The sequence below is a fragment of the Clinocottus analis genome, unplaced genomic scaffold (genome assembly GCF_023055335.1).
Source record: "Clinocottus analis isolate CAN_PGR_092001 unplaced genomic scaffold, fCliAna1.0.p SCAF_10, whole genome shotgun sequence".
Taxonomy (NCBI): domain Eukaryota; kingdom Metazoa; phylum Chordata; class Actinopteri; order Perciformes; family Cottidae; genus Clinocottus; species Clinocottus analis.
Genome location: NW_027175821.1, coordinates 7,012,982 through 7,034,103, shown reverse-complemented (window position 1 = coordinate 7,034,103; position 21,122 = coordinate 7,012,982). Strand labels below are relative to the sequence as shown.

Sequence of the window (21,122 nt, the reverse complement as noted above, 5' to 3'; positions counted from 1 at the left end):
AACTTTATTGCAAATAGCTGGCTGCTAAACCTCAATCACATATTAAATTAAATTAAAAAATACAAATTTCTAAGTGGCTTTAACACTGAGCTGCACAGATACTCTGTATCAATCCGACTAAATCCATTTCATGGAGCATATTGTGGTATTTCTACTGGTCATACAACTATAAGAATAGATTTCAAATCATTTTAAATAGTGATTTTGGAATATCTTGCAGGCAGTTAAACTGCCTCAGGGACATATTGACACCCTGGTTCCAGCAGAGAAATTGACACTATAGCTTAAGTCTTGCATAACTCAACTATAAGGATGATATATTTCATTAAACGTATAAATGGATAGTTGTACAATCAAACATACCTGTTTCTATTATTTATTCATCTGTGTTTCCTATAAAATACTGGATGCAGAAATTTTCTTTTGGGCAAATTTCATTTTATTCTTCAGTATGTTTGCATATATTGTAATAAACTTGTTCGTTTCTTCAGAAAAGGGACATAAATCTCTGTCACGAAAAAAAAAAAAAAGGTCGCTGCTGATGGAAGAGATTACACTTTAAATCTGATGCCTTCTTTTTGGAAGTCTGAGAGTGTTTCTCTTCAATAAAAGCTTCTGTACATGAAGGCTAACCTATATGTGATACGGCTGGAGAAACATTGTGTTTGGAGTCACTAATTGTCTGTAACGGTTCAGGGTTTAACGAAGACTCAATAGCAGACACAGGACACACACTAGATTAAAAAAGACAAGCTCTTTACTGAAAGGCTGTCCTACACAGACCAGATAATCCCAATGTCTCCTAAAGCCTTAGTGACGTATGGGTATTTATTTTATACTCCTTACTCCGGGGTTTCGAAAGTCTCCCAGGCTCTTTCTTTACGAGATCAGGTAATTTCAAATAATCAATTTAGTCGTTTTTGTCAAAAGAGCTTCAAAGACAAAATTAATATGTCTGTGTACTGTTGTCTCTTCTTCCATTCCTCTGATTTCATGTGTTTTTGTGTTCCATCAAATTGTAACACGCCAGGCTGAACACATGGGTCTCCATGCTTAAACTGGCAACTCCGTGTTTAACCTCACATTGCTTTGAATTGTGGGTAATTGGGATTGGGCCTTTCAGGCCTCAGGGGAGGGGGGGACATTGGGATTGGGCCAATGTACCAAAATAAAACAGGAAATAATGAAAGAGTGACGCAAAATTAAAGCCATGGCCTAAAGGCCGGGCAGAACATGACAGCTCTGTCCAAGTTTCCACTGTGCCATTTAGAAAAAAATAATTGTACACTTTTTCAGTTTGGCACCTCATTCATTATACATGGATATCTATATGGAGCAACAATGCAGTCACTTTCTCAAACTACAACATTTCAATTACACTCTTCACACAACACACTGCTTAATCACTTTTATTAAAAGGAAACTGTGCGTTCCTGTCAGTCAATGTGAATGAGTCTAAAATGAACTGGTGCACTGTGGTTGTGTGATACAGTAAATTGTTACACGAGTCAACTTGCGTGAGGAAAAACAGTTTTACTTTCGGCCCAAGGGATTAGATTTTGCATAACTCAGCATGAAGTGACAGGTCTTTGGGAAGTGCAGACATAAACACACTTATGATTACAACAGAGGTGACTACACTGTCAAAACACTGGGGCCATGTTGGTAGCTTTGCTTCTAAAAAGCTGGGCACACTTTGTGGATTTAAACGTTGGCTTCACCGGCGGCAAAGTTGTCCACGTCCCGAGAAGCCAGTAAACACCGCGTGCCATCGTGAAAATACCTCACCTAGTCATATCTGCCACTAAACATATTTTCTTAGTACAATTATCAACTCAAAACTGAACTTTGAAGCGAACTGTGAAGCTGTGTGCAAGAAGAGGCACCAGCGTTGGTTTGGTTTAGGGAACCTGTCCTATTTCCACATTGACAAAAACCATGATGACCTTATATGATCCTACTTTTATTGAATCAATTTGATCTTTTCATTGATGTTATGGTTTGAAAAAACGATGTTTAAAGAAAGGAAACTCTCTGCATCAGATTGCTAAGTGGTCTAGTAGGCTGATTGGCGAGTCACAGCCCAGAGTCCCAGCACCAGGCATTTACAACAGATAACTGGACTGGATAAAAGGACGACTCCCACCCTTTCCACAGGGAATTTCAGCTTCTCCCTTACACACGGAGGAATTTAGTACCACAAATGTAGAACAAAGCGTTATAGAAATCTTTGTTCCAGCAGCCATAATTTAGGTGAAGAAATTATAATTATAACAGCGCACCAATCTGTAGCTTTGTGTACTTTTATCATCATGTTTATGTTGTTGCAATGTGTCGGGATGGACGCGTTGCTTTCTGATGCAAACCGAGTCTACCTGTACAAATAAAATAACCTAAAGTAACGGTCACTCGATGGTTGATCACATCATTTGATAGTTATCAGATTAAACAAAATGCTGCAGCTCGTGTACTAACGAGGACTAGAAAGAGAGATCATATTACTCCTGTATTAGCCGCTCTTCACTAGCTTCCTGTAAGATTTAGAATATATTTAAATATATTTAAAATCCTTCTCCTCACCTATAAAGCCTTAACTGGAAATGCACCGTTATATCTTAAAGAGCTTACAGAGCCATACTACCCCACTAGAGAGTTACGTATATTGAACGCAGGGTTACTTGTGGTTCCCAGAGTCTTAAAAAATAGGTTGGGGGCATGAGCCTTCAGTTATCAAGCTCCTCTTCTGTGGAATAAGCTTCCACTTTCAGTCAGAGGGGCAGACACAGTCACCTCATTCAAGAGTAGACTTAAAACGTTCCTCTTTGACAGAGCTTATAGTTAGGGCTGGCTCAGGTTAGCCCTGCTCCAGCCCCGAGATGCTGCTATAGGCCTAGACTGCTGGGAGCATCTTAGAATACACTGAGCTCCCTTTCCTCTTCTTCTTTCTTTTCTTTTCTCATCTCCCCTCTCCTTTCTTCTCTCCTTCTGGATAAGTTATTGTCTTTCAATGCACATTACTAACTCTACTCCTTTCCGGGAGCCTCTGTGTTTCCTTGCCTCAAGTTTTTATGGACCGTGGCTGTCTGGAGTTGGACCCAGTTGGGCTATACAAAATAAACTGAATTGAATTGAATTAAAGAAAATATGCCCTTGTTTTAGCAAATATTATTGTGAAAGATATATGTTATATTCACTTCAACTTACCGTACACACTACGCTTTATTCTTTACTATCAGAGGTCCTGTGTTCCTGTGGAAAAAGAAAACTTCTATAAGGACTATATAAAAGGGATTATGATGGAAAAAATAAGTCTTTAAAAGGCAAAGTGTGCAGGATTTAGGGGGACTGGTTGAGAGAAATGGAACATAATGTTCTTTATATAATATTGTGTTTGATAATCTTACAATGAGACCTTCATATCTCCACATGAAGCCGGTCCTCTTCATACAGTCGTTCACTCTGTTACATTAACTGAAGGTCAGCTCTCCGGCACGCTTGGAAAAAGAGGGATGAGCGCAGAGGTATTCAGTTTAGTGCAATCTTAACTCCTGCTCACTGGTCCTTATCTTATTAACAAAACTACACACATTTTAATCATACTAATTCCATGTTTATTAATCTCTCAAAGTGCAAATCCAGTTACTCAATTTTGTACTTTACGAAGACACTTTTCTCAAAGCAAGCCGCTGAACACACTTACCATACACTTACATCTACCCACTTACTATTACACCTTTTATTGCATAAATTCTGTATCCGTGTGTCTTTTTCACCACAAGCTTGTATTACTGTACATTGAAAATATGGCTAGGATTGTTAGCATAATTACTTGGACACACTATGTGACAAAAAAATCTAAGGCACTAGAAGTCATAGACTAGGGTCCACATATTCTGCTGAAGCACACGTACATCTACAATAGGGTTAAGGACAACATATTGACAGCAGGATGTCAGCAAATACATGTGACGTAAGAGACATCACATTGCAAATACAAAACAGGAGCACGTGAGACGTCTCTTCTTTTTCAGACAATACGAAGGAGCTCCTGCAGCAGTCCATGTAATAAGATGAGCTCCATCACAGCTCTGTGTATGAAGAGCATCTCCTGAAATGATTCACCCATATAAAATGGAAATATAGGCACAATTATGTTCTGGTGTGGCTAATCCTCCGATTGGGACCAAGATCCATGTCTAACCGAGCCTGAGAAGGAGACGCAGGTGGCATCCAGCGGGGAAAGTCACATCAGCCGTTTGTTGGACCATCATGGCCGGTATGTCTTGATTACATCTTTAATGGGCCTCCTGCATATCGGACAGCACGCATGGATCTGCCTCTTCAGCTTAAGCCCGCAGTCATTGCACAGACACATGTGTCCACAGGTGTAGATGACCGTGTCCACGTCCTGGTCGAAGCAAATGGTGCATTCTCCGTTTTTACCAGCAGAGGGCAGTTCTGAGGCGGTGAGCGTGGGAGAGACTGGGGGACTGAGAGGGGAGCTGGGAGCAGTCACTGGATGAGAAGAAAGGAAACACAAGCGTTGAAAATAGAACAGACGTGGACGCATTGTACACAGGTAACTCTTTTGTTCTTGCTATTGTTGTGGGAAGAGTATGGCAGGTTCAGATCTTCAATACTGTTGCCTTCTTATGTTATATTCTATGTGTGTTCCTCGTCTGTGTTTTGGAGTGTGTTTTTTTTATTATTTATGCGCAGTGAAAAATATAAATTTCCACGTAAACAGTATGTGTTGGGGCTGAAACAAACAGATATTTCTATAATCAATTAAGCTGCTGATTTTGTTCCTGATTAATATATGTGACATCAGAAGACAATCTCCAAGAGGGAAAGTTGGCGTCATCTTTGTGCGACCGACGGCCCAAAAGTATTCAATTCACTTTAATGTTGGGACAAGAAAAAGCACCTTCACCTCTAAACCGGTCCCAAACAGCCTTCCTGCTGGGACATTGTGGGGTTTCTACACACACCGAAGGCCGGCCGTCAACATGAGGGAACCTACCCAGAGAGGATTCAGAGGCAGAGGAGGATCTGTTGACACTGAACGCCAAGTCTGAGTCACTGTCATCTGGACTGCTGCTCTGAGAAGTGCTGGGAGATGTGGAGGGAGGACTGGACTGCAGAGTTCCTGTGTCACAAACATTAACACAAATGATAATCACATTCATGTAGAGCCTTTAAAGGTGCCTTTCAGACAAAGTGTATATTTAACTGTAGTTGAGATCATTCCAACGCAGAGTCCTTGAAGAAGTCCTTGAAGTGTTTGAGTGGAACGTGAGACTGTAAGAACCTTTGCCAGTCAGATTAGATATGAATATTTGTTTCTTTTAGTTTCCGTTTGGTGATGATATTGAGTTGATGGAAGTTTATGTGGGAGTAGTGGGACTTTAGGACAGTTAGGTCACAACAACAGGCACATGCTACTCAGATGCATTCCTTTAGTCTGGGAGAAAATTACTGTCGGGGCTGCAGAGACTCAATAATAGACTGATGATAATTAATGTCCTTTGGGGGCTTTTATCATTTCAGTATAGAAGTCAAAGTTAGACATCCTGGGAAATATGTACTTTCTTCCAGAGAGCTAATTCCAAACTGTGTTGGCACTCTCCTTTCTGTCCATTAAGACGAGACATTAGAGGCTAATACATTATTTTTTAATGCACTGGGCAATTTTGAGATTTAGGGCTATTCACTACTTTTGTCGATTTCTGAATGTAGATTTCTCCCAAATTCAACCAAAGTTAACTGAAGTTAAAGGGTTATTTGTATATTTAAAATAAAAATGTGTAATCCAAAAGCATGTTTTAATGTAAGTAATCAACTGGGGAATTTTCATGGTGATGAATATTTTTTTTTTTACCGCATCCACCTGCAGTGTCTTCAAAACATATGAAACTCTGATCCTGAAATCTCCACTTCACGAGCATGTAAACACCAAACATTCCAGTTTCATTTATATTTATATATATTATACATATATCGGTTTTTACTGAAGGTTTTTCATTCATAGCATGATTTGCAGAACATTTTAGTCCTAAAGACATGGCAAAAAAAAAACATTATTCATGGCCGTTGGCATCATTTCTGGATTTATGGAGTCATAAAAAAAGATATTAAAAAATCCATCTGTAAAAACATTTGACTAATATGTCAACAAAATGAAAGAAGAAACTGGTTTTATCCAAAGTTCAGATTTCTGTTCTTGAAATAGATGCAAAGGAGCACACACTCAAGAAGCTAAAGCCTCGTTTAGGTGATGCTAATGTCACACTCTTCTCAACTCATAACTACAATAATAGACCAAATAGGACTATGTGGGGTTTAGATGCATGACATCGCCTCTCTGTGCTGCTGTAAATGCACTCAGCTTACCGAGTATCCTGAGTCTGTTGACAGCCCCGTGCAGGGTGAAAAAGGCCCACAGGACCTGAGAAGAGTCCACGCAGAGCAGCCGGCCACGTCCCACTCCGTTCACCCCGTGGTGCACCTCTCCGCTGGGCATCAGACTGAAGCTGAGCACGTCTCCAGAGCAAGGCATGGGGAATCCCCGATGCACGACCCAATACTCTTTACGGTCCAGGAGAACTTCGGGGTCTGCCGGCAAGTCCCCGGCATGTAGACTAGCCGGGTCACAGGACGTTAAACCAAACAACAGCGCTCCAAAGTAGGGGAGGCCCAAGTGGCCGACTTCCACGTACAAAGTCTCGCCTACATGTAGCGGCCGGTCACTGAACACCAGAGTCCGAGTGCTGTCCAGAAAGTGGATGCAGGCGGCCGAGCGGTCTGCAGAGAGGATTACATCAGAGCCACGGACGGGGTGAAAGTGCAAGTCATTGTCCAGCGAAGAAGGGAGGCCCCGGACGATCCTCGGGGTGCTGAATCCAGTGGATGCAGATGAGGACAGTGTGGAGGCGGAGGAGGTGGAGGAGCAGCAGGGGATGAGCTGTGTGTAGTTATTGATCTGGAGGTTGGCCATCTTGGCAGCAGCAGCCTGGTTGTTCTCCAGCTGATTGTTGCTGTAATTGGCCGAGTCGTGGCTGCTCTGAGGCAGATAGGCGCTCAGACGGGCCGCACTCAGGCAGCTGGATCCCACACTCTCAGCAAACGTGCTTTCTGTGGTGGAGAATATGCACAAACACGTTTGTGACATAGTAAGATAGGGATCTGTCCCAAATAAGCTCAGGATACTTCGATTAGTTCCTCTTGCATATTCCATAAAGTGCTTTTGACTTTTATGACGCCTGAGGAAAAGCTGGATGCTGAGATGCTATCTACATGTTACCACAGACTCTTTGATGTCTGCTTCTGCTCTATGAGCGCTATTGTTTTTATAGGCTTATCACAGGACTGCTACTAATTCATAACTTTATTCTGCTCTTTTCTCACTTGATTAATAATCTGTAAAACATAAGCAAACTGGGATGTTTTGTAGTCATAAATAGTTTTTAGTAAGCAGTTTATTTAACAGTCACCCACAAATACTTTCCTCTCTTCCTTACCATCTCTCAGCTCTCTGAACTATCACGTTTTATTCACAGGGTTCAGAGGACAGCTCAAGAAGTCTGGCGCTAGTAGTCCCCCTTTGACTTATGATGCATTCCTTTATTACTATTTCTAGTGATGCCGGAGCAGTTGAGTGCACTGGCCCCTCCAAGGCTCCTGGGATCTGCCGCCTTGACCAAACATGGCCATAGCTCTTGTCAGACTGAAGATAAACACACCCAGTGAATACGAGAGGGAACCACAGGGGAGAGGCTGATGGAAATGAAGGAAGAGGGAGAAAGTGACAAAGCGATGGGAACGTGATCGTAAGAGAGTGGAGAGCGGTTAGGAGCGAGGTGTTCAGGGTGGATTGAGATGGGTGGTGCACATCCTGTTTATCTATGGTATGGTTCACAAACAAGTTTTGTCACACAGATAGCGGATCATTGAGGCGTCACTACCTACTCCTACTACAGCATTCATGTCGAAGCTGGTTTCTGAGCTGCTGAAATGAGCTGTGAATGTGTTGACACTATAAAAATAAGTTCCTGAGGTTTTGGGGTTGTCAAAGGCATGGTCAAAATACGTGGCTTGTTGGATGACTGTTTCTCCACCAATTTGTATTTTTAGATGTATATTAAATTTAATGATGGATTGTGTACAGATTCATAACCAGTCAGTTGTGAAGGGTGTTCCCACCCCTTCTGCTCGCCTCTCTCGGCCGCAGTCATGAGAAAAACAATAAGTATTTTATGGGAGTCATTTCGGCGGAGCAAGTAAACAACATCAGGAAGTGCTTACCGAGCAGCGTGACCTCCTGCGTGATGCCATAGATATCTATGATGGCCCACAGTGGACAGCCGATGCTGAGCCCGCAATGGAAGAGGATGGGCTCTCCGTCGTTGATGCTGTAGAAAACTCTCCCGTGGCGATCGGCCCAGAAGGACAACACGTTGTCCCTCAAGGCCAGTCTCTCGGGCAGAGCTTTGGCCCAGTAGCCGGGCCGCGTCACCAGGTCTGGGCAAGCGTACTTGGGGATGTCTGTTGCGACCAATTCGCTGGGGTCCAAACTGGTGAAACCAAAGCGCAGAGCTCCACTCCAGCCAGTGTGCACCCCACTCAGGCGAAGACGCACCTGAATGAATGTCATGAATCAAAATTGAACGTTTGCACCCTTCATCCCTCGCAGTTAAAAAGAGAAATACGGGGTCGAAAAAAACGCACCTTCTCGTAGAGGTGGACCGGCCTGTGGCTGAAAGTGATGCCGTTACAGAAGCTGTTCTTGCGTGTGGCCCGGCGAAGCTGCCCATCCAGCCTGATATTCTTGCCTTTGGCGTGGGGGTGAAAGCGAGGTGACTCCATGTTGATGCTGACGGGAGCCGCAGACGTTCGTCTCTCCACACCGGCCCCATTGTTAGGGAGGTTGTAGTACTGCCTGCTGGCCACCGGACGGGGTTGCAGAGTTGCATCTGTGGGCAGCGCGATAGGAGGCACAGTGAGAGAGAAGAAAGCCGTCAATGATTCAACCTGATCAACCAATTTGGACAGCAGCGTAGTCTGCGAACAGTGGGTCTGCTTTTATGCGACTCAGACAAGGTCAAAACAGGAATGTTAGCGACAACAGCTGTCGGAAAAAGAGACGGACAAATCAGCGCAAAATAACTTGTTTGCGAGTGGTCCATGGCAGTTGGTTTAGAGGGCAGAGGCCAGTTATGTAAAGGAGCCCACAGTCTCAAGCACTTCCTTTCCAGCACTGGCCCCATAAAGCACCTCTGCTTTTCTCCCCGAGTACATTAAATAGTCTCTTTGAGCATGCAACCCACATTTACAACTGTATCAAATCCAAATCAGTCTTCTCACCGCATCCATATGCAGCATTTATATTACAGAAATAACACATAGTAAATTTAGACAAAACCCATGAGCATATATCACTGGGAAACACAAAAGGGACATTTAGCTTATGTAAAATCCTGATATATTTGAGTTGTGCTAACATTAATAGCATCACAGTCGAGAGAAAACACAACAACAACGAAAATCAACAGAAAGTCGACAGCAGATGCGATAAGCCTTCCTCTTATTTATGGGCTACACACACCCTTGGCCTACAGCATAAACAAACCCTGAATAGCCTCTTTCATTCCTCCACAGTTATCTTCAGAAGTGGAATGAATCACGCAGCGCCTAGTTAGTGCAGATACACCCAAATAAAAGGCTTAATCTTCGATCCCATCTTCACAGGAGTCAGTGTCCTGCTATGGAGACGTGTTTCTTCATGAAGCATCGCAAAGCAAATTAGCAAGGATCAGAAATCAAACGACACACAGTGGACATTTGCTTAAAAGAGACTGTGTGGGGTTTGTATGAAATCAAATGAAAGTTGTAGATGGGTGTTTATGGTAAAGAGTAATATTCAAAGGGAGGCGTTGTTTCTACTCGCCTCCGGGGCCACAGAGTGATTACATTTCTCTTTCAAATTCACTGTGATCTGGTGTAAAGACAATAACTCAGTGAAATGTTCCACAGTACATTTCCTAAATTAGACATTATCACTGATTATATTCTAAACTATGAAGCAGCAGTGAGAACATCTGTAACATCTCAGACGATGTGATGGTACCCCTTTCCTTTCTTCTTCTTGGAATTTGCCTTTGTATGGGAGTAAAATGCACTTTAGGTAAAGATCATGGAGAAAAACAAGTTGAGGATCGACCCACGGGCTTCAGGCTTCACTGCCTCGCTGACAGAGCGACGCACTGGGACTCAGCAGTTAAAGGCGGCGGAGACGGTTATAGACACTTGTTTGCCATTATTAGATGAAAGGCATAGCCCACCAGGTCATGCAATGAGGAATAGCCTAACTTTGTGCCTCTATTAACATTTCCTTGGAGTCACAGGCGATCTTTGAAAGAACACAGTAGGTTGTTTATAAACTATTCTGCTCTTAAAAACCCTTTTAACTTTCTGGTTGTATAAATAGCACAACATTGTACAAAGTGAAACAAATTTAAAGATACCGTGCAGAGGTTTTGACCTCTGGCAGCGCTGTGCAAGTGTTTTTTTTTTTTTGTTGCTTTTGTTAACAAGTCCCCATTTTGTTTGCCTTGTGCAAACAAGAGGACGCACACGTGCGACGCACGGCCCTGTCGATGGTTTAACACCACGGCGGTGGTAATGCGCTAGGAAATGCAGCAATGTGTCAACAAAGGCAAGGAACCAGAAGACAGATGGCGACTGAACATGGGTAAAATATGCTCAGCAAACACTTTATGGGGAAAGAAAGGCATTTAAATACATTTGTTTGAATTCAAGGTTACACACAATTACACCAAGTTTAAATGTTTCGTTTGTTTACAAGAAAACTCGACGGGGCATGTCAAATAATTTCATTTTGCGCTTGATTGAAGCAAAACTCTGTTGCACAAAAAGAGCAAGGATGCAGGTCATTTCCAGCTTCCTGGAAATGAAAATATTGTTAAGGTTCATACTTTTTCTTCATTGCACAGACCACATGGTCTTTGATGTTTCTGGAGGTACCGTCAGAAAAGCTGTAAGTGTCATCAAACAACTTTCTGGTTGATTATTTTTTCGGAAAATGCGTCGCTCAGCTCTGTGACTTGAATGCAAAGGATATAAAAACCCAAAACCCAAGCTTAGGCTTGAGATGTAGAAGCCAGAGAGCGATGACTACTCAGACCTACTGATAATGTAACAATGTGTAGGTGATGCTTGCATGATGGACCACCAAAATCCACAAGAACAGCAAAAGATGGGACACAACCAGAAACATCTTTTAGTAGTTAGGACTGGAAAGTCATGGGAAAGACTGAAAGTGAATTTTGGGAGGTCCACACAGAAAACTGTTCAGGTTCACAAATGTGGTCCTCATGCAAAGCTCAGTCTCAAGTCTCACAAGAAGCATATTTCTGCTACCGTTTGAGGTTCAATTGTGCGTTATGGGAACACGGTCTCTCCTGATGAAAGAAATCGCGCAAATAAATGCAATCATAAGACTGCACAAGGCCCACTGCCGTGTCAAGGAAGGCTTTTTGAAATGTAAAACTGATTATGTGCATCCGTCAGACTTATCTTTGATGATGACTATTTATTCTCTCATATCTCTAGGCTGTATGTATAAACTCATTCAGTGAGCAAGACATGCGCCTCTATAGTTTAGGCTCTGTTTTGCTTCTACGAATTGCAAAACATGAATTTCTTGGGGGGGGGGCCGACACCTTGGTGAGGTCACTTGCTATACTTCATCACACGTAAGCCTGCAAAATGACTCTTTACCGTTTGATATGAACCCATGAAAATCCACTGTGTGATTGATTGTGAGCATCTCTTTAACAAACACCCAGTAAACGCATATATTCTATTAATTTAATGTTAATTGAAGCCATACAGTGCACGCAAAGACCCACACTGCTCCTCTGTGACTAAGTGTTCTCAGTCCAAACCCTACGTCAGCTGGCTCTGGTGGCAGCAACCACATCATCACGCCACTGAGTTGGTCTGTTGGGGGCGTGGGAGTGTGACAGTCATTAAATCAAAGTGACATGGGGAACTGATTGTCAAGTAATGTGCTGTAGGTGGCATGACAACATGATATTCTGAGAGCTCATTATCAGTGCTTTATGCAAAAACTTTTTGTTGCCGATCAATTCGCATGCAAAAAATAGTTTACTAGCAGAATAGCAGATGCATTATAAGAGAATGATCTTGCAGTGACTGTTTCTATAGGATTCAGGGTTTTTTTTCTCATTATTGAGCTCTTATTTGTCCCCCTCTTATGGGATTCATGTACGACTTGGCTGCTGGAAGACTGCAATTTCCCATCAGGATGCAGTCTGCATACTCTATCTATCCATGTATAAAACACTGTTGTATAGTGATATTTGTTTTTTAAACAGACACCACAATAATAAATCGTGTCTGAAATATAAGACAGATTCACAGTTACAGAAACAATCTGATTGTGCAAAAAGCATAAACTGAATGCACAGGCTGCGGTCTTTTTAAGTCATAAAAAAATGAGCCATTTATCAACAACAGGGATGCATTTAAGAGTAGTATTTTACTGCTAAAACAATACTCAATATCAATTGTCAAAAAACAAACTAACGTGTTTGTGATGATGGATCCCTGTCAACAGTAACAGAGGAGCTTCACTGAAGATATTCACGACTTTATGTGGTGGTGGTCATAATTGTCGCAATTACATTTGCCTACTCCGTCTCTTGTTTGTTTGTTTGTTTGTTTTTTCCTTTTTTTGTTTACATTCATTATCGTGAATATCCAGATGAAATGCATTTACGTAATGAGTGAAAAGTGCATGATCAGAGCGCGCTTTGTTTGGACGCCCCGTGATGGGGAGCGCGTCCGGAGCCGCCATGTGTGTCTCTGGCTCCCAGGCGGGTTCGCGCAGACGCCGCTTCGCGTGAGTGCATCGCGAGCCTCGTGAATCACACAATAATGACGAGTCTCACCTATTAAAGGTTTAGGTGTCGTGTTCCCCATTACATCCAGAGAGTCCTCACACCGGCTGACAAGTTAATTCCGATTGCACTGTCTCTCTGTCCATCCATGTATCCTCCTCGGTCTGACGGGTATCTGCCTGGAACCAGTTCAATCGGAGGATGGGTGCCTTCAAATTGCGACGGATCTCCCCGCTGAAGCGTGGACGCGCTCCTCTTAATGTCAAGCTCGAGCCGCTGCGACAGGCTGACACCTCCAACTGGCGCACAGCAGCCCCCTCCCTTCTGTAGCGGAGCTCCCCTCTGCACGACTTTAAAGACACAGTGAGCAGAGATCCCCCTCAAGAGCGAAGCCTCTGAATAATTCATTTCATTATTCACCCGGGGCCTGCGATGAAGCCTAATGAGTGCATCCTATAGGACAAACACATCATGCTTGCAGCGGATGTGTAATCTAAAGGAAGACAGTGTGTTTGCACATATGCAGACGGGGTCACGCAAACATGCCGCGAACTTTGATAAGATTGGAAATGATTGCGAGATCATTGATCCGGTTGCTTTTTACATCCTGAACAGGGTTGAACTCATCTGGATGCAGAATTTACAAAAGAGTGGTCCTTCCCACAGACCATCACAGGCAGTTATCAGACATTAATTCACCGCCACACAGATATGCATTGCACACTGTTAAATACAAGTCCAAGCGCCATATGAGGAAATCCCCCTTATTTCCCACCCTATCCTCTGCCCTCCCACAGCCGCGACTGCTGGTCTCCTCTCAAGCTGTTTCCTGTCTTCTGGACTACACTACTCTCTGAGGAGCCATGGCCTGCAGGGTTTAGCACTGAGAGCATCAGTGAAGGGAGTGCCGGGACAGCGTATCTAACCATTTAGCGGTGAACTGGAGAGGCCCGGGGTGTCAAATATCCCGAACAAAGCCGGCTGCTTAAGCAGTGAGAACACATGCAAGTGTAGGTGCAAAAATGCACATGAATCTTCCTCGATATTGGGACTAATTGGAAAAACGTATCGCAAAGGAGGAACTTGCGTTCTGCTTTGTGTATGCAGGCTGACCACACACAGACATGATCCGTATCACACACAGCAAAGTGCTTCTGCAGCTGTAATAGTCATACGTGATCTCACTCAGTTTGAGGGCAAACAAGTCTCGTGAGAGACGGCGTTTGGGTGAAGGCAGGCCGGCACTAAATATAACTCAAAGACAAAAGCATTTGTTTCTACGTCCTCAATGCTGTTTGTTTAGGCAGGATATGGTGGCTCTTTATATGAGCCTTGGGTGAATGGTGTTTGGGGTGAAGCACAGCAGAAGTTAAATCCCCCTCGGACCCCTCCCCCTCACCCCCCACGCCCTCGACATTGCCTCACACGAAAGATCTGCTACAGCAAAGGGGATTAACACAGGAAGTGAATATGAGGCTGCGATGGAGTCTGCAATCAAGCTTTCCCCGTAAACACAGCAGAGCAGCAGGAACAAGTGCCGCTTCCCCTAATAAGGCCTGGCTTTACAGCCTGAAGGCAGACTACGGGGTGTTAATGAACGCATAATGATTACTGCGCTGAATCTGATTCAAAAGGGAAGGAACTGTATATGCTCGAGATGATCAGCACAAACATTTAAGACGTTGAATGTTTACAGAAACGTCAAACAGCACAGAGAAATGGTCAAGGCACATCCAAGTGTGTCGGCGTGTTTCCGATTCGAATCATCTGATTTTAACACAGAAGAGTGCTTTTCGTTTCTCGTCTCCGACCGGCGGTGGATGTCGTAATTATTTTTAAGTGCACGGCCGCGATCATTTCCTAAACCATGATGATGAAGCTCCCCTGACCTTAACCGAGTCCTTAATTGAACCAAAACCATGATGGTTGCTTTCGTACCTAAACCTTAATCATTGAGTTGTCGCATCATAAACATGAACCACATAGAAACAGCATGACTGGGATTAAATCACAACGATACAACATGTTACTCTGTGAGCTTTAGAGGAAGCCACAGAATGCATGTTCTTACTTTTGGACACAGCCAGGCTGTTGTTCATGTTTTCAGTCATCGGACTGGCTGCTGGATTTAGCCTCATACTGAAAATTTACAGAGGCAAAAAAATGAGTAGTGTCCATCGTTTCTTTGCAAGAGAGTCTGACTTTATCTCCCAAAATGTCAGACTATTCATTTAAGGTTTCCTGTGTTTTCTTGTTTGTTCTGTTTTCAGTGTAAAGGTGTCGTCAGTGGATTTTGGCAGCATCTAGCAGTGATGATGCAGATTGCAACCAACTGAAACCGAATGCCAAGGAAGTATAGAACAGCCCACGAGAAAAATGTGAAAAGCGAATGGTGAATCTCGAGCCAGTGCTTGGGTTCGTCCCTTCTGGAAACATGTGTACTTTAAGAAAATGCAAAGAAATACAATAAATCCTTTGGCACACACAGGCAAAATCTAAAATATGAACTATGAAAAGCAAGCACCGCTGGTGCTCTCTGATATGCAGTCAGAACTCTCTCAGTGTGTTCAGATGGTCTGAGGACAGTTGAACGTTAAACAACGCACATTAGTTTAGGAAGCGTGTCAGCGGACTGCTTCATACTCAGCCTGACTCCTAACCCGGCGTCCCCCTCAGCCCTGACCCCTGGACACTGTTAACACAGATATGTCAGTCTGATTGCACGACAGCCTGGGAGGGGCAACGACGTCTCTGGAAGGAGTTGTGGAGGCCAACTGTGAAAGAGCCCACGCTGTTGGTTTGGACTCCCGTGGAACCAAATCAAAGCCTAATTCCCCCACTGCAGTAGGGAGCCATGCATTCTGTGTGTGACTCGTTAGTAGGAAGATGATTGGTACAAGAGTTGGGATTTCCACCAACGAAACTAGGTGAAGGACATACAGTACGACACACTGTCAGCTGCGTCTATTTTTGATGTAAATGGACGCAGACAGCATCACTGTGCTCCCATAATGCATACTGTCCCCTTTTTGTGTATAGAGCATCTGTGAAGCAGAAATCTCATGAGGGCCCCTACAGCGAATAAAGTTATTTCCAGAGAAGGAGGGCAGACATGCCTCCTTTGCTCAAGGAAAGTTGGCCCGTAGCAGTGTGACTGCTGCCATGCCGAGCAGCGCAGCGACTGGGTCTTGGACAGCAAAGTGTTACATTTGCAGGATTTTAATTATCTTTAAAGATTCAAAAGCAGTGTAGCAATGCTGAGCAGATGGCTGTTTGGGAAAGTTTGTACGCAGTGGTCTCAGTATCAGGGGAGGGCTGCTGTCCAAACCCCAGTCACTGATCTAATGGATGAAGTGAGTCATACCCACCTTCAATGTGAACACAGCCATCTCCATCAAACACACATGGGCCAACACAATGAGCCACATTCATGCAACAATGTTTTTCTGGTCACCTCTTTTTGTTCGAGCCCCGTTTCCTCCAGTGCATTCACATTTGTTTTCAATAAGCGCTCTTGTCTTTTCATTAGATTGACTCTTAAAGGAGCAGCGTGCTGGATTTAGTGGACTCTAGCGGTGAAGTTGCAGATCGCATCCGACTGCATCCCCCGACGCTCACTCCTTCTACCGCGGCTGGGCATTACTGCGGCCGTCTTGTGGTTATGGACTTCCATAGCACATGGCAGCGCAACATAACAGACTAAAGGACCCACTGTGTAGATATGAAGGTGTCATTCAGATAACGTGATTAGGCACCACTGGAAACATTTGTGAAAAATGATATTCCATCTATGTTTAATCCTGAGCAACGCCCCTTTAAGAATCCATTTGAGTCAAGAATCTGCTTTTTAAAAGCACAAAAATAATTCAAATGTTGCACAAAACCATCGCACAGAGATGATGGAACATACTGAGTTGAAGAAGGTTTGTATCGAAGCATCAGAGCAGAACGTGTCTTTCGTTGGAGCCATTGAATGGAAATTCTTGCCATGTGCTCGGTGCCCTCGCAGATTGTTCTGATTTCTAAAATCCTCAGATCACGAGAGTGCTGTGGCAGTCTTGAGCTGAACCAATGCATGCATGCTTGGTTTCAGATATTAGTCAAATAAAAACATCACCTCAATGAAGGGAATCACTGGCAAGTGATGAAACAAAGCACTGCCACTGGTATGAGCGCCGCACAGCAATGCAGTCACTTGACAATTGGTGTAGAATGTTTTTATGTGCTGAGAAAACAATGTAAATACTTACAAATATTTCGGATGAAGTTAGCTTGGTTGTCGTGGAGAAACAGTAGATCAGTTGCTCAGTTTAACAGAGCAAACTTCATCCACTGAGGAAGACTGTGACTGCTTTTTGCAGTTTGAGGTCCAGTGAGAGGATGACGTTTTGAGGAAAAATATTTTTTCCAGGTCAATAATGAACTTTTATGATTAAACTCTACTCCAGTTTTTGCATACAAACACCCAAAAAGCACAAGTGAAGATTACAGACATTGTCAGATTATGATCATCCGTCAAGAGTTTTTCTCAATTCATATTTAGTTTTAAAAGTTCTGTCTACTCTTCTTGTCCACGACCGAGTCCCCTCTTCCTGTTGGTAGGCAGGTTGTTAATAATGAAAATGATAACGGACACGGATATTGACTGTGATGCGAGGAATTTCCTGATTCATTTTCCATTGAAGGAGTCTAAATCATGACATTACGTAACATGTCAGGCCCTCACATGAAATGACCCCTGCTAAGCTAACACAATGGAAACTGTCAAGGGGCTGCATTGAAAAAGAAAATTGGTCTGAATATCTTTTCAGCTATAATTGAGCATTTCACAGTATACTAAAATGTCAGTAAATCAATGGTTGTCCTTTGATAACAAAAAAAGTGTTCAGTTTATGTCAGTAAAAGATGAAATAGTGGCACGGCTCCACTAAAATGTTGTTTTAGGCCTCTCTGTCAGTGGGAGACATGCTAAAAATGGCCTTTCAATCCATTTAACCAGATGCGGACAGTGTTCTTCCTCCATCTGTTCTATTGTCTGGATTTTCTCTGGGATGAAGAGCGGATGCAACACCGAAGGAGATGCAGGAAATGCTGTTGGCCCAGAACAACCCGACCAGCTTGTTCTTGCCTTTTGCACAGTGGCTTCAGACACAAGCGTATAGTTTATGACCACGGCAATATGAAGGTATTCCCAAATAAGCGATAATGTCGTCTATTGTTTTACAAGATGGAGCAATCCGTCTTCATACTTGTGGTCCAAAAGGACAAACATTCTTCATGCAAGAATTCTATCCTCATGTGTTGCTTTTTCTTTCATCTTTTCAGCACTGACTAGACAGTATGCATGCTTGATGCAGTGGAAAATTCATGGAATTATACAGTTGGGAGGGTTAATCGCCACTCTGAGCGGTGGCCAGTCTCTGACCAGAGAGGAACAGGAAGGTCTTACGGGTGTCTATGTCAAGGTCTTTGTCATTTTTAACATGACTCCACACAAACAGCAGCAGGCTCACTCCAGACGGCCTGCCAGGCGCACGGCAGGAATAGACATTCATGGCCGAGCATTAAAATTTACAAGGTAAAGCCGTATATTTTTATTTGTTTTTCAAAAACAGGAAGAAAAAAAAGAAGGCCGTCTTGTAAAGAGATGTATATAATGCTAAATAAAGAGAGGTGTGTGTAAATATGGAAATAGTTTCATGTTGGTGTGTGTATTTCTGTATAAATGTGTGTTTTGTGGGATAATATTTTAAAGAGAGATGATGTTGTTGACCCACACCATTTCACTGCTGCACCGCAGTTGTAAAAAAAACAGTCTCTTGCCATATTCACATTAATCCTGTCAGACGTCCACGGGGAAGCAGGGAATTCTTGTGGTATATTAAACAACAAACCTATAGTTAAGAGGATCAAAATTAAACATCATTAGAATTTATGACACAGTTCAAAAGGAAATCTCTTCCCAGGCAATTTAAGGCTTGTCAGGATTTGCCTTCGGGGTCCCAAATTCTAACCTCTAAATTGTTTTACGCTCAAATTTTCGGAAGAAAAGAATCCAAAATCTCATTAGCGAAATGGGAGTGGTTTTGGGGAACTGCTGAGCAGCTCTGTTTTGGGGTTTTGAGCCACAGACATTTTAACGTTTTAATGAGTCTCTTTTCATATGTTGATGATCATTTCTCACTCGAACTAAGGCAGCAGTATATTCGAAATAATGTTCCTGAAAAGTGAAACCCAGATTTCGGTCTGTATTATGTAGTGCGAGGGTGAAAAGTGTACAGAAGCAATTACAACGCAGTAAACACTTAACCAACACGCACAATCACAAAGTATTTCCTTTGTAAACCCTCAAGTCACAAACAAAGAGAAGAAAATGAACACGATGTAAAGCCCAAGTTGGCACCATTCCAAAAATCTAGATTTGAGTATTTCCAACACGTTGCTAGAGGTAACAAAATGTTTACACACAGCCGATCCCCGCGGGTATGCAGACCTTGACCACGAAGCACTCAGCGACCCACGAAGGCCCCGGGGTTATGACACAAAATACTTCTGCTATTATTATCCTGTGCAGTCACTCGGCATGCTAAAAAAGATATCCAAGCCCCCAAAGTCTCTCGGTTCAGGAAAAAATTACAATGTTTCCACGAAGTGGGAGAAGTTCAAGAACAACAGCCAGCAGCTGTCATATTAAATACTGGCCATTTTTGAGTGCCCGTTTTGTCTCACAGTCCCAAAGGAAAGGGCATATAGGGATAACGGAGAGCTGCAGGTACTACATTACATAATCGCATATTTCTACTAAAACCTTTTTCCATTCCTCTGCAGTTGGTAGCTGCAGACAGTGAGGCTGACCTGAGCTGTATGTATGGTAACCTTCTGCTAGCTTTCCCGTTGGATGTTTTTCGACCAGATTATGAGGCTGTCCAGCTCCAATTTTCCCTTAGAAGGCAGAAACATCAGACTGGACAAACTGTAGTGGTCTGCCCATGTCGAAGGTCACAGAGGGTACTTTGTTCGTCTCGTCAATGCAGAATTCATTGGCGTCGGAGCGTTTGGTATTATCAAATAATGGAACTCCCTGTGGGAATGTGCGATTCTTTTTATTCTTCGTGATGTCGTCACAGTCCCAGCACTCTAATCATGGCAGGCCTCCAATAGCGGATCCCCCAGATGAAATACAAAATAACTTGTGAGCAAACTAAAACAGTGGCTGTAATACAAAGCAGTTTTTGTTCCCCGCAGGACTCTGCATCGTTATGAAGGACATATGATTGACCCTCTGGTGGACATAATCGAGCCTCTCTTTCCAGAGCACTGGGTGCACGAGTCACGTCAACTGCCATAAAAGACATTCAAGGCACCAGCAGCGGTATACAAGCAGGTTCGACAATAACGTTCCGCTCTTTTGTTGTCAAGGGCAATTTCAAGGCCTTAAACTCCCTTTGCGAAGGCTTTAATGAAGGCGGACAGCGTGGCCTCAATTCATGTTGCATGCCAACTATTCTTTCACTCCATGTCAATCGTGCGATGAAGGTGACACAGTCTTTCTACCACCTGTCCTCAACAAAAGAGCCCTTTTTTCCCATTTACCTGTCAGGTTCGCTCTACAGTCATGGCAGCATAGCCTCCCACAGGCCTGTGTCACGTCCTTTCCAGCCATCAAGTCGCTGCTGTGCTTTTGCCTTCACGCATCTTTCCTCCACGTATATTTCCCAAAAAAAAAGTTACAAGAAGTCAAAGACATATTGCTAAGGGTCTTGAGATGAGGCGAGCTCCCTGCCTCGGCGCTGACTCCAGTGGGCGTCGGTAATTAGGGGGCAGGTCATGTTAGTCCCGGGTCTCCAGGGAAACAGCGACCATACATCCCTGGTTCGCAAGGAGCGGCTTGAAGCTGAGGTGTGTGCCGACTCCTCGGCGAGCTCCCACTCTGTTCTGGGCGGATGACCTTCACTGAGCACATGAAGGCTGCCTTCTTTCCAGTACCTGAGGTTTCACTTCAGGATCACTGGTCACCATAACAAATTCTGACAATATGAGAGGGGAGATGCACACTGTATATCTATCATATTTCAGTCTTTTTTGTAAATTAAACTAATAATGTGTGTATTTCTTCTCTCTATGTCTCAAAGATTCACATCAAATGAAAATGGTCTGAAAACACTTTCTTTCTTCATA

General features: G+C 43.4%; 1 protein-coding gene across 1 annotated transcript; it reads right to left on the bottom strand.

The window, feature by feature from the left end:
* Positions 1-3,610: 3,610 nt before the first annotated feature.
* Positions 3,611-13,203, bottom strand: neurl1b (neuralized E3 ubiquitin protein ligase 1B). The gene is made up of 6 exons (XM_068585481.1): positions 12,996-13,203; positions 8,728-8,972; positions 8,305-8,638; positions 6,394-7,134; positions 5,024-5,149; positions 3,611-4,515 (listed from the first exon to the last, which is right to left on the bottom strand). Exons 1-6 carry the CDS (start codon positions 13,024-13,026, stop codon positions 4,268-4,270), a joined length of 1,725 nt encoding a protein of 574 aa, XP_068441582.1. The 5' UTR covers positions 13,027-13,203; the 3' UTR covers positions 3,611-4,267.
* Positions 13,204-21,122: the final 7,919 nt, after the last annotated feature.

Excerpts from the sequence above, each read along its gene's own strand:
- neurl1b (XM_068585481.1), bottom strand. The coding sequence starts at position 13,026 with ATGGGGAACACGACACCTAAACCTTTAATAG. Across the intron at positions 8,973-12,995 it reads GACACCTAAACCTTTAATAG|ATGCAACTCTGCAACCCCGT; the intron begins GTGAGACTCGTC and ends CGCTGCCCACAG. Across the intron at positions 4,516-5,023 it reads TGCCTCTGAATCCTCTCTGG|TGACTGCTCCCAGCTCCCCT; the intron begins GTAGGTTCCCTC and ends CTTCTCATCCAG.